The sequence below is a fragment of the Chelonoidis abingdonii genome, chromosome 19, assembly GCF_003597395.2.
Source record: "Chelonoidis abingdonii isolate Lonesome George chromosome 19, CheloAbing_2.0, whole genome shotgun sequence".
NCBI classification, from domain to species: Eukaryota; Metazoa; Chordata; order Testudines; family Testudinidae; genus Chelonoidis; species Chelonoidis abingdonii.
Window position 1 is genome coordinate 3,928,319 of NC_133787.1, and position 12,084 is coordinate 3,940,402.

At 48.4% G+C, this 12,084-nt stretch overlaps 2 protein-coding genes and 1 long non-coding RNA gene across 7 annotated transcripts in view; 2 read left to right on the forward strand and 1 right to left on the reverse strand.

Moving 5' to 3' along the window:
- The window catches only part of NUTF2 (nuclear transport factor 2), a 57,811-nt gene extending 53,027 nt beyond the window's left edge, over positions 1-4,784 (forward strand). For all 5 annotated transcript variants that reach the window (XM_075073740.1, XM_032788501.2, XM_032788500.2 and 2 more), the window contains one exon: positions 1,322-4,784. In XM_075073740.1, the coding sequence (XP_074929841.1) occupies positions 1,322-1,435 (114 nt within the window). In that variant the 3' untranslated portion in view covers positions 1,436-4,784. The remainder of the gene's footprint in view (positions 1-1,321) is intronic.
- On the reverse strand, positions 2,058-10,532 carry LOC116829604 (uncharacterized). The gene is made up of 3 exons (XR_004374780.2): positions 10,506-10,532; positions 6,505-6,983; positions 2,058-2,115 (listed from the first exon to the last, which is right to left on the reverse strand). It is a non-coding gene; the product is annotated as an uncharacterized LOC116829604 (long non-coding RNA).
- A 68-nt stretch (positions 10,533-10,600) lies between these two features.
- The window catches only part of EDC4 (enhancer of mRNA decapping 4), a 57,929-nt gene continuing 56,445 nt past the window's right edge, over positions 10,601-12,084 (forward strand). The window contains exon 1 of the mRNA XM_032788496.2: positions 10,601-10,737. Coding sequence (XP_032644387.1) covers positions 10,662-10,737 — 76 coding nt within the window. The 5' untranslated portion in view covers positions 10,601-10,661. The remainder of the gene's footprint in view (positions 10,738-12,084) is intronic.

The window sequence follows — 12,084 nt, forward strand, 5'->3', positions numbered from 1 at the left end:
CTTCCAAATTAACAGTTTCAGTTACTGATTATTTATAACCTGGCATTAAATACCCCAAATCTGTGTTTTTGAAACATTTTAGTGTAAATCACATCTTAATAGAGATTCTCATGGATACTTAACACCTCATTTGTCATCCCAGGACGTCCCATGGCAACTCCAGCAATTGCTTACATGGGAAAGCAGGGCCGCTCGGGGGTGGGGGGGCAAGTGGGGCAGTTTGCCCCAGGCTCCGCAGGGGTCCTGCGAGCTGCTCCAGGTTTTTGGCGGCACTTCGGTGGTGGGCCCTTCACTCGCTCCAGGTCTTCAGCGGCGGGTCCTTCAGTGCAACAGAAGATTTGGAGCGAGTGAAGGACCCACCACTGAAGTGTTGCCGAAGCCTCGGCGTGCCGCCCGGTGAGTACAAGCACCGCCGCAAGCAGCAGAAGGAAAAAAGAAAAAAGCCACGATCGGCGGCAGCTCTACCACTGCCGCATCATAATTCGGCAACAATTCGGTGACGGGTCCTTCCCTCCAAGAGGGACCTGCCGTAGAATTGCCGCCAAAGACCCGGCCCTGCCCCAGGCCCCCTGAATCCTCTAGGCGGCCCTGTGGGAAAGTAACATTATGATGGTACTTCACGTATTAAGCTTTTCTTAATGTAGACTAGCAACTGGAAACAAAGAGAAGAGTTAGTAACTTGTAACCAGTCAGTTCTGTGTGGTCCACCCTCTGGAACCTTCTCCCTAAACCACCACGGTGCTGCATCTTTAGGCCATGTTACTGCTGCTGACTTCCATGGAAACTCCCTTCTGAGGCCAGCGCCCGACATGGCAGTTACATCACAAACTAACTTCTTACCAGATTGTGGTTTATTTTAACATAATGCATTACTTCGTTGACTTTCATATGGCTTTTTTACACTTAACCAAATGACTATTTCAGTTTGTTGCTGGGCTGTTCTTTTGGGGCCAGAATAAATAGAACTGCTGAAACCACCAGTTTGTGTGAGTGCACTTGCATCTTTATCTGTAAGAGGCAAGTGCTGCTGTAACCATAATAAATCTGTGCTAAAGCTCCAGTGGCTTTAGAGAAACTCTGGCTTTAGATAAGCTGCACTGAGGAACTCCTACATCACTGAATTAAAAATATGGTGTGAACATCTAAGAGGAGAAATCCCTGGCTATCTTAAAGCTGAATGGTATTGTTGGGAGGTGTAAAGTACATTGTAGAGCATGACATCACTGGCATCAGCTGGTGAATCTTGTTTCCACGTGTGTTTGAATATATTTGGCATAGTGAGGATCTTTTTAAAATCTCTTTTTTCCCCCTCTCTCCATAGGCTGACGAAGATCCTATCATAGGATTCCACCAGATATTTATATTAAAGAACATCAATGATGCCTGGGTTTGCACCAATGACATGTTCAGGCTAGCACTGCACAACTACGGCTGAGCTGGTACCCCCCAGGCACCTGTGCTTTCTCTTTCTCCTCTCCTTTACTGATATATTCACACTCACGGAACATTCCAAATATCATACACAAACCTGCAACACTGCAGTGAGCAAGCAAGCAAGATCCATGACCTGCCCTTCTGCCAAGTTTACGTTGTGTCACTAGATGAGTTTCTTGTGCATGATGTTTGGAAGTTAGACTTAGCTGCATTTGACAAGAGAAATGTGTGTTGTACCAGCATGCCTTGGAAAGAATCCATAATGCAAAAGGTGGTGTCTTTATGTACTGACCACTTGCTCTAGTAACCCAAAGAAACGAAAGGAAAGAACAGCAGCCTGTATAGCCCAGATACTGATTTGTTCAGATGTCTCAATGCTACATTATACAAAAATAAAACCATGAGATTTTCTTAACAGCTTAAATTGTTTTAATGACTCGGATGTTGACTGCATAACCATAAAGTCTTAGTCAGTTCTTTGGATTTCCTGTGTCTACCTGGCTGACCAAACACTTACAAACCTGAAAACCCACCTAACCCTTTAGTTTTAACTGTACACTCCCATCACATCTCTTGCAGCTGAACATCGGTCCAAATATGCCTTGGCCATCGATCTCTTCCCCTCTCCCTCCCCCTTCAGCAGCCAAAGATGGAGGTTTGCGGCTCATATTTTCATGTGCTCTGTAAAAATTAGACTTCAGATGTTTAAGCTTTTTCTCAGTCTTTATTTTATGGAGAACAGACAGAAGGTAATGCACAAAGTTGACAATCACAGCGATATGCATTAGTTACATGTCTGTCATAACACTTGCTATGGTGTCAATCATCACTAAGTCCTTCCAGCTAACTATGCCAACCGTATTTCCTCTGTGTTCTACTGCTGTGGGAAATGTAGCCTCCAGCTTTCTGAATTGCCTATAGAACTTTGTTTTTTTGTGTCCCCCTCTTCTCAAAATTGCATTTAATTCCAATGTCCTAGTTAAGTCCCCAATCTAGTAACTACGTTCAGCCTCTAAACTTCCCCTGTGGTTTGCATTCAAAGTCTGTTAAAAACCAGTATGTAGTGTTCTTGTTGATATGCAGTCAGCTGCCGCATGCCACCCCAGAGGGGGCCACATTTCATTGGGGAAGGGATTCCTGTATTCAAGTATTTCTAGGTTTTTCATAGTAAAAGATACCACATTAAATAGATTGCATCATTCACGTCATTTACGGCTGAATAACCTGATGGGTCCAGATTTTCAAAAGTGCATAGAATTCAGCTGCTCCTATTGTGACACTTACGGCCAGGTTTCCAAGAGAGCTCAGTACCCAGTGTGCTCAGCTCTCTTGAAAATCTGGTCACGTATTTTGGTCTCTAAATGGGAGTTGAGCTCTCCTGAAAACAGTCCTTGGGCTCTCTCATTGATGTGCTAACCACACTGTCTTTGTTTCACTCTAACTTGCTTTTCACCTCAATTTTAAATTGGCAACTAGGAACAGAAGTAGCAGACTGTTAATTTCCTATTACTGCTTCTCTGCTCTAGAAATAGCATCAGTGTTCTGTTAATCCTGTAATAGAAGGATTAGTCCTTAGCAGAAAGACTCTTATATACAAAAGGGCCATTCTTCGTAGTCAGGGGCTACTGCTATCAAGCAAAGCTATTGCTTTTTGATCTTTGCTATTAGACCCATCTTCTTCCAGTCCATTCTCAAATTAGAAAGAGAAAGGAGGCTGACTCTAATAGAGCTGACTCTAATTGAATCTGTTCTGCAGAAAGATCCTGCCCACTAAACCCAGAGACCCCCCAGTATCCAACTCTATAACTTGCTCCTGCAAGTTAGCTACTTACCAGGCTAAAGGAGTGATGCTTCCTATCAGTCTTAGTCTGACCATTATTTCACAAACTCCCCTCTTACTCTTCACAGACCTGAAATTCAGAGAAGGGAGCAATCAGCTGCCTGAGGAGGTTTCTTGCCTATTTAACTACTTGCATAGCAATAAGTTTCTTCCCCTTGGTAGTTTAACCCTGGCTTCCTATCTAGAGAAGACACAAGTGCCAGTTCTACTTCATGTAGAAGCCAATGCTATGTAAAATGTTTCTAGGAGGCTGCAGCTCATTCATTGTGCCCAGGATAAGGGGGAAGACACTTGCTGTCTCTTAGTTACTACTTCAGCTCAAGGACTGCTTTAAAGAACCCATTTATTCCATCATAAACTGTTGCATGGACGCTCCTGCACTGCTGCCCATATCTCACTGCAAGTGTTGGAGTGAATTCTGAAATAGCCATGTACAAATGTAGGGGGACTGCCTGGAGGGAGGAGAGGGGATGTTGCTGTCCCTCTTAACTACTCTAGGTGGGGAGAAGGATACATTCTGTAAACCCAAGATTCTCATTCCAAAAAGTCTGTCTTGCCCTGCCCACCCTGGATGAGACTTTTGGGATTCTCTAATGGTACCATACTTGGCTGGAATGTCATGTTGGCCTTAATATTAGCAGTGTTAATAGCCATATTAAAAAGATGCCTTAAGAAAATTCCCCAGATGTGATTCTTGCAGACAACCCATCTTGTCCTTATGGAACATCACATGTTGACTAGAAGGTGGGAAAAGTAAAAGCATCTTCCTTGTCCCTAAGAAGGGAATGACTGGCTTCTGTTCACACTGAATAACTTGTTTTGAACATCTGCCTCAAACCCTGGAATAACTGGCTTTTATAGTTTAAGAGCCTTCCCCTTGGTGGCACATATGTACTGCAGTTGTAGCTGCCTTGGACAGCTATCTAGATTTGTCTTGGCTGAAGAAAATGGGTTCTAACCCTAACTCAAATTGGAGGGGAAGAATTTCGAAGAATTTCTAAGCTAGTGTGCAATAAGCAGTGTTCGACTACCTAGCTCTGTATTCGCTATTATGCCAGAGCTGCCCCCTTGTGAATGGACTGGAAGACCATTGTGCTGCTCACTACAGAAATACGGTGACGTCTTATCTCTTGATGCTCTAACATTGCTCCAAATGTGACCCACCTTGGAATACCTCTGGGTCGTGAGTTTTCTGTCCACTAGATGAAAATGTGCCAGCAGCAGTTATCTGGGTTATCAGAAGAAAATGGAAAAAACCTGCTCTCGTCATTGAATGGCACAGAGCTTACAAAATGCTTCATGGCAGGAAATCTTTGTGCTTACAGAGGAAAATATCTTTAAAATTGTAAGGTGCAGCCTATGTACAGCAATAGCCTTGTGGGTCAATTTAAGTCAGGTGAAGAGTTGTGTGGAGTAAGACTATACATTCAGTATATGCTCTACTGTATGGTGATGGCTTGTTGTGATTGTACCTGTGACCAATGTGTTAATAAAGGTTTTCTTTAACAAATGTTGCTTGCTTAGGCTCAAGCTTAGAAACCAAAGACTAGATTATGGCTGGGTCCTAACACTGGAAAAGCTAGACTGGGGAAGAGGTGAGAACAGCTCAGCTTTACTGGAGCATTCCTGCCATTGGGTGTGAAATATTTCAACCTACCACCTCAGCTGCTAGAGGGGATGCAGACCTCCTCGCTGCTCAAACCAGTGCACTGCTGGCAAGCTGAGTTTATTGGGTTATGAAGCTTAGCCCACTCTTAAGGGAAGTTTAGACTCCTTACCATAATGACATCTTACAGGCTGAAGCTCTTGTTACCAAAGATCTTGGATCTCCCTAACTGCGTTAGATGTGACTTCTCCCGAATCCTATTTGCAGTGACAGGCAGCTGCTTTCAGACTACACTATCTGTGTGAGCTTCCTCCAAAGGACAGTGTTCCATTATTTCTCACATCTACCAGCTTTCACATGCCACCTTAACAGTGATGGGTCTTATGATTGGAGAGGGGGTCTTGTTAATCTGTGCTCAGTTGACAATTGTTCAGCCGCAGACTCACATTATCCAATCTCCAGTTGGTCCCAAAAGAGTGACTAGAATTGAGGCTGCCTTTGGTGTGACAGTGCAGCCAAAGTGCAATGCCATACCCTTGGGTTTAGGATGAAGGGTGCTGTCTGGTCCCATCATGGACAGGGAGAGGGAGCTTACTTGGGAAAGCACTAAGCTGTGCTCTGCTTTGGTTGGCTGACAGGAGCCCCAAGCTGACCTCATGTAAAGGATTTATTTGACTTTGACCCAAGGAAAGCTTTTCACTCCTTCATCTAAAGATACTGTATTTGGGTGAAACACAGCATCCCTGGCAATGCTCATATCCAAGGGAAAGTTTGAATTAACATGATTTGCTGCATTTTTTTATTTTTTTTTTTTAAAAAAGGAAAAAGCTCAAACCTCCCTAAACTTGTGAAGCAGTCTGTTCTCCACTGACCTTTCACCTCGCCATTTCTCCTTATTTGTACTGATCTGCGCCACCGTACTTGTGTGTGGTTCTATAGCCATCCTTTACCTCCTTCACCCCCAGACTGCTGCACTGTTGTTGTTGAACACAGGCCCTGAGAAGCTCAATCTAAATAGAATGCTTTCCCTCCTCCAAGAGCAAATCAGACCCCTCCAAGCCAGGCTGTTGTCATGAATTTCAGGCCCAGTGTCTTCCTTAGCCTGATCTGTCAAAATGAAGAGCACTTAACTTCTTCTGGTTGGCTCAGGGATACCCAAGTAAGTGAAGACTTGCACCATTGTTGCCTTCTCTGTTCTTTATAGCAGTTTCCCAGTCGGAAAGAGATTGGAGTAATGCGTGTACCTGAGACCACCACATTCCTTGCTAGCCCAGTGCAAGGAAGATGGGGCCTGTTTGGGTCCGAAAGCAGCTTTTGTATTAGCGAAGTCCAGGCACCCAAGGTTTAGTGTGAGGGGGTGATAAATGGTTATGCTTGTGCCTGGAAAGGATCTAAAAGTGGTGGAAGCTGTTAAAGGCAGAGGCTCCACTGCTTCTGTTTAACTGGGAGGGGGCAGCCCATTATAGCAAGAGGAAAAGATGGTTTAAGTGCCACTCATCCTACTCCCTTCACTTTTCTTTGAGAAAATAGCCCTGTTTCCTTCCAGTCCTAGTGCAGAAGGAGTCTCCTAGTGTCTTCCTGGCTGCCAAACAGAACAGGCAGCGAAGAGCCCCAGGGCTCATACCTGCCACAGGAAGACAAGAGCTGTGACAGTGCTTGTCCTTGAAGCTGCTTCCGGAGCTCTCCAACAGGATTCACCCTATGCCTCCTTGGTGCATCTCTCTTGGTCCACAGCACACCTGCTCCTGTTCCCCGGGAATCATCAATCTGCCTGTCCTACTTCCTCCCAGCAGCAAATTCACAGCTTTCCTACTGTGGCCCCTGCTGGAGTTACCACAGTAATGTTCTCAAATGACAGGGGAGAGGGAGCTGCAGAGGTGACTGTAAATAACTCTGAACTTTATCTGCTCCTCATTCTCCAGCGACACAGCCAGGCTCGCACAATAACATACTACTCTGTTTCCACACCCTACTTGCTTTCCATCTGCTGGCAACTGAAGAGAGCAGAGTTAGGGGCTGTGGAGGTGCTATTTGGAAGAGGAAGTGGAATGTGCCCAACCACAAGCAAAAGGCTTTTCCTTTCAGAGCAGTGGCTTAGTTTGCCTAGATTCAGAAAAGAGGACAAGGTTAAGGTGGGGTTAACACACGTGTTAGGTGGCCTTTCCTTTTTCTTAGTGAAGCTGCAAATTAACACTTTTTACCTTGATTTAGCTAATCTGGTGAACCTTGACCAGTGAAATCAAGACAAAAGGTGTTAAGATGGGTCTGCAGCAGAGAATTTCTCATAATTAGGTCAAGGTAGAAAACACGGTGGCTAACCCTGAGACCTCTCTCTTAAGTTCAGCCAACTCCTATAGATCTGACTACACTGCTATAAAAGACCTGTGGCAGCCCAGGTCAACAGACTTGGGCTCACTTGGCTCATCCTGCAGGGCTATAACATTGCAGTGTAGCATTTGGGCTTGGACTGAAGCTTGTGCTCTCAGTGCCCAGGGAGTGGGGAGAGTGCTAGAGTGCAGGTTCCACCTAGTTTTAGAATCAGAGAATATCAGGGTTGGAAGGGACCTCAGGAGGTATCTAGTCCCACCCCCTGCTCAAAGCAGGACCTAATCCCCAACTAAATCATCCCAGTCAGGGCTTTGTCAATCAAGCCTGACCTTAAAAACCTCTAAGGAAGGAGACTCCTCCACCTCCCCAGGTAACCCATTCCAGTGCTTCACCACCCTCCTAGTGAAAACCTAAACCTCTTCCACTGCAACTTGAGACCATTACTCCTTGTTCCGTCATCAGGTACCACTGAGAACAGTCTAGATCCATCCTCTTTGGAACCCCCTTTCAGGTAGTTGAAAGCAGCTATCAAATCCCTCTTCATTCTTCTCTTCTGCAGACTAAACAATCCCAGTTCCCTCAGCCTCTCCTCATAAGTCGTGCTCCAGCCCCCTAATCATTTTGGCCCAATCTTCTAATTTGTCTAGGTCCCTCTGTATCTTATTCCTACCCTCCAGCGTATCTCCACTCCTCCCAGTTTAGTGTCATCTGCAAACTTGCTGAGAGTGTAGTCCACGCCATCCTCCAGATTATTAATGAAGAAATTGAAAAAAATCGGCCCCAGGACCGACCCTTGGGGCACTCCGCTTGAAACCGGCTGCTAACTAGATATGGAGCCATTGATTACTACCCGCTGAGCCCGACGATCTAGCCAGCTTTCTATCCACCTTTATAGTCCATTCATCCAGCCCATACTTCTTTAACTCGCTGACAAGAATACTGTGGGAGACCGTATCTAAAGCTTTGCTAAAGTCAAGGAATAACACATCCACTGCTTTCCCCTCATCCACAGAGCCAGTTATCTCCTCACAGAAGGCAATTAGGTTAGTCAGGCATGACTTGCCCTTGGTGAATCCATGCTGACTGTTCCTGAACACTTTCCTCTCCTCAAAGTGCTTCAGAATTATTCCTTGAGGACCTGCTCCATGATTTTTCCAGGGACTGAGGTGAGGCTGACTGGCCTGTAGTTCCCCGGATCCTCCTCCTTCCCTTTTTTAAAGATGGGCACTACATTAGCCTTTTTCCAGTCATCCGGGACCTCCCCGTTCGCCATGAGTTTTCAAAGATAATGGCCAATGCTCTGCAATCACATCTGCCAACTCCTTTAGCACCCTCGGATGCAGCGCATCTGGCCCATGGACTTGTGCTCGTCCAGTTTTTCTAAATAGTCCTGAACCACTTCTTTCTCCACAGAGGGCTGGTCACCTCCTCCCCCCATGTGCTGCCCAGTGCAGCAGTCTGGGAGCTGACCTTGTTTTGTGAAGACAGAGGCAAAAAAAAGCATTGAGTACATTAGCTTTTTCCACATCCTCTGTCACTAGGTTGCCTCCCTCATTCAGTAAGGGGCCCACACTTTCCTTGACTTTCTTCTTGTTGCTAACATACCTGAAGAAACCCTTCTTGTTACTCTTAACATCTCTTGCTAGCTGCAACTCCAAGTGTGATTTGGCCTTCCTGATTTCACTCCTGCATGCCTGAGCAATATTTTTATACTCCTCCCTGGTCATTTGTCCAATCTTCCACTTCTTGTAAGCTTCTTTTTTTTGTTTAAGATCAGCAAGGATTTCACTGTTAAGCCAAGCTGGTCGCCTGCCATATTTACTATTCTTTCTACACATCGGGATGGTTTTTTCCTGCAACCTCAATAAGGATTCTTTAAAATACAGCCAGCTCTCCTCGACTCCTTTCCCCTTCATGTTATTCTCCCAGGGGATCCTGCCCATCAGTTCCCTGAGGGTGTCATAGTCTGCTTTTCTGAAGTTCAGGGTCTGTATTCTGCTTCTCTCCTTTCTTCCTTATGTCAGGATCCTTAACTTGACCATCTCATGGTCACTGCCTCCCAGGTTCCCAACCACTTTTGCTTCCCCTACTAATTCTTCCCTGTTTGTGAGCAGCAGGTCGAGAAGAGCTCTGCCCCTAGTTAATTCCTCCAGTACTTGCACCAGGAAATTGTCCCCTACACTTTCCAAAAACTTCCTGGATTGTCTGTGCTGCTCTCCCAGCAGATCTCAGGGTGATTAAAGTCTCCCATGAGAACCAGGGCCTGTGATCTAGTAACTTCTGTTAGTTGGCTGAAGAAAGTCTTGTCCACCTCATCCCCCTGGTCTGGTGGTCGATAGCAGATTCCCACTAAGACATCACTCTTGTTGCTCACACTTCTAAACTTAATCCAGAGATTTTAAGGTTTTTCTGCAGTTTCATATTGGAGCTCTGAGCAGTCACACTGCTCTCTTACATACAATGCAACCCGCCCAACACATGCATTTTCGGCTGTGCCTGACCTTCCTGAACAGTTTATATCCATCCATGACAGTACTCCAGTCATGTGTGTGATTGCACCAAGTCTCTGTTATTCCAATCACATTCCTTGACAGTGCCAACACTTCCAGTTCTCCCTGCTTGTTTCCCAGGCTTCTTGCATTTGTGTATAGGCACTTAAGATAACTCGCTGGTTGTCCTACTTTCTCCGTGTGAGGCAGAAGTCCTCCCCTCTTGCGCTCTCCTGCTTCCTCCTGGTATCCTATTTCCCTCAGGGCTTTGGTCTGGTCTCCGTGAACCTAGTTTAAAGCCCTGCAACCTGAGTCGGCTGCCCTAGGTCCCCCTCTGACTTAGCTGCACAGGTGCCCCCTCAGAAGCAAGGAAATGATGTCAACTTTCTCTTTGAGGTGGTAGCAAAATCTCCACAAGGGTCTCAGGTGCTGCCTCTGCTGGTCCCTAGGACCCTCGACCTTGATGGGGCAGAGGCAATACCCCATAACAACAGCCCCAAGCCCACCCCAGCTAACAATCCCCCACACCGCCCCGGCTAAAATCCCGCCCCCCTAACAACAGCCCCGCCCCACCCCCAAACCCCGCTAACCTACCCCCCCCCATCCAACCGCGCGCCCACACCGCTAACAACCCCCCCCCATACAAGCCCGCCCACCCATAACAACAACCCCCCCCCCATAAAACGGCCCGCCCACCCGGCTACAACCCCTCCCACGCCCCATAACAACCGCACCGCCCCACCCACTAACAATCCCCCCCTAACAATAGCCCCGCCCCCCAGCAATACCTACTGACAGACACGCACACCGGGCTCCGAGGCCGGGCGGGGGGCGGAATCTCGCCCACGGTCCCTGGTTCGGTCGGAACGTGACCGGGGCCGGATTCCGGGGCCGCTGTGGTGACGGACCGGAAGCGGAAGTGGAGTCGGCGGGTCGGAGCGGACTCGGAGCGGGGAGCGGGTCCATGGCCTGTGCCAGCATCGACATCGAGGACGCGACCCAGCACTTGAGGGACATCCTCAAGCTGGACCGGCCGGCAGGTGAGGGCCCGTGAACGTCCCGCCCGGCTGCTCCTACCCCCCCGCCCGTGCGCTGCGGGGGCCGCGCCCTCCCTTCCCGCGTGTGTCCCGTGGGGCGCCCCCCCGTGTCCCCGCTGCGGCCGCGCCCTCCCTGCCCGCTTCTGTCCCGTGGGGTGCCCCCCCCGTGCGCCCCCCCGCGCCCGTGTCCCCGCTGAGGCCGCGCCCTCCCTGCCCGCGTGTGTCCCGTGGGGAGCCCCCTCCGCCCGTGTCCCCGCTGGTGGCGCCCCTCCCTGTGCGCGCCCTCGCGCCCGTGTCCTCGCTGGGGGCGCCCCGTCCCTGTGGGCGTCCCCCCAGGGCCGCTCCCCCGCCCGCTGGTGCGCCCTGTTCCCCGCCCATGTTCCCCCTGGGGGCGCACCCCGCCTGGCTGCCCACTCGCCCCCCTCCTCCCTGCGGTGTCCCCACTATGAATCTCTTCTTTCTGCTCTTCTTCCTCCAGCGCCGGAGCTGTGCCCGTGGCACTGGGCTCTCCTCCCCCAGCAGTGTCGCTGTCGTGTGCTGCGATGTGTGGGAGTCACTCTGCTGCGGCTATCCCGGGCCAGAAGCCGAGGGGTGGCAGGGGGAGCCGGGCTGCTGCAGGGGCCAGGCGAGGAGGGGGAGCTCTTCCTTCTTGGGGAAAGGGCAACACTGGTGGAAGAGGAGTTGGGTGGAAATTTAGTTTCCCCCCAACACAGTTTTCTTGTTGACTCCGCTCCCCTAATCTCACGTGCTTGTTCCTAGTGTGGGGGAAGACATTAGATCTTTTTCTTCCTGTCAGTTTGGCCATGTCACCCCTCTTTCTGAGTTGCTCCACTGGCTTCCTCTTCTCCATTATATCAAATGTAAGCTGCTTGTCTTCAGTCTCGAGGCCGTTCACAGTCAATCCCCACCTTACCAGTCATCTCTCAGTCAGTATCAAGCTGTCGATGCTCACCTTGGACACCTGTAATGCCAACCTCCACTGTGCATGTGTTACAGTTTCAGACACCTTCATGCTTTTTCCCGTGCAGCCCCTCATCCGTAAGTGGTGCTTCCTGTAAACATGCATAGAGCTACCTTGTTATCCTCCTTAATGCTTCTTAGCCACAAGGGCTATAGAGAACTTGGCAGCGGCTAAACTACTGATGTGCTGAAAACATTGTTTCTCATGCTGAGCAATCTTGTCTCATGTATTGTATCACCTGTTGTCTCTCATCTTATACTGCATTTGTAAGCTTCTTGGGGAAGAGGCTGTCTTATTCTATGGCTTGCACAGTTGGATCCTGGCAGATGATGAGGGCTTCTAGATGCTACAGTAATAAGATCCTAGTAATTAATACGATCTTAAATGTA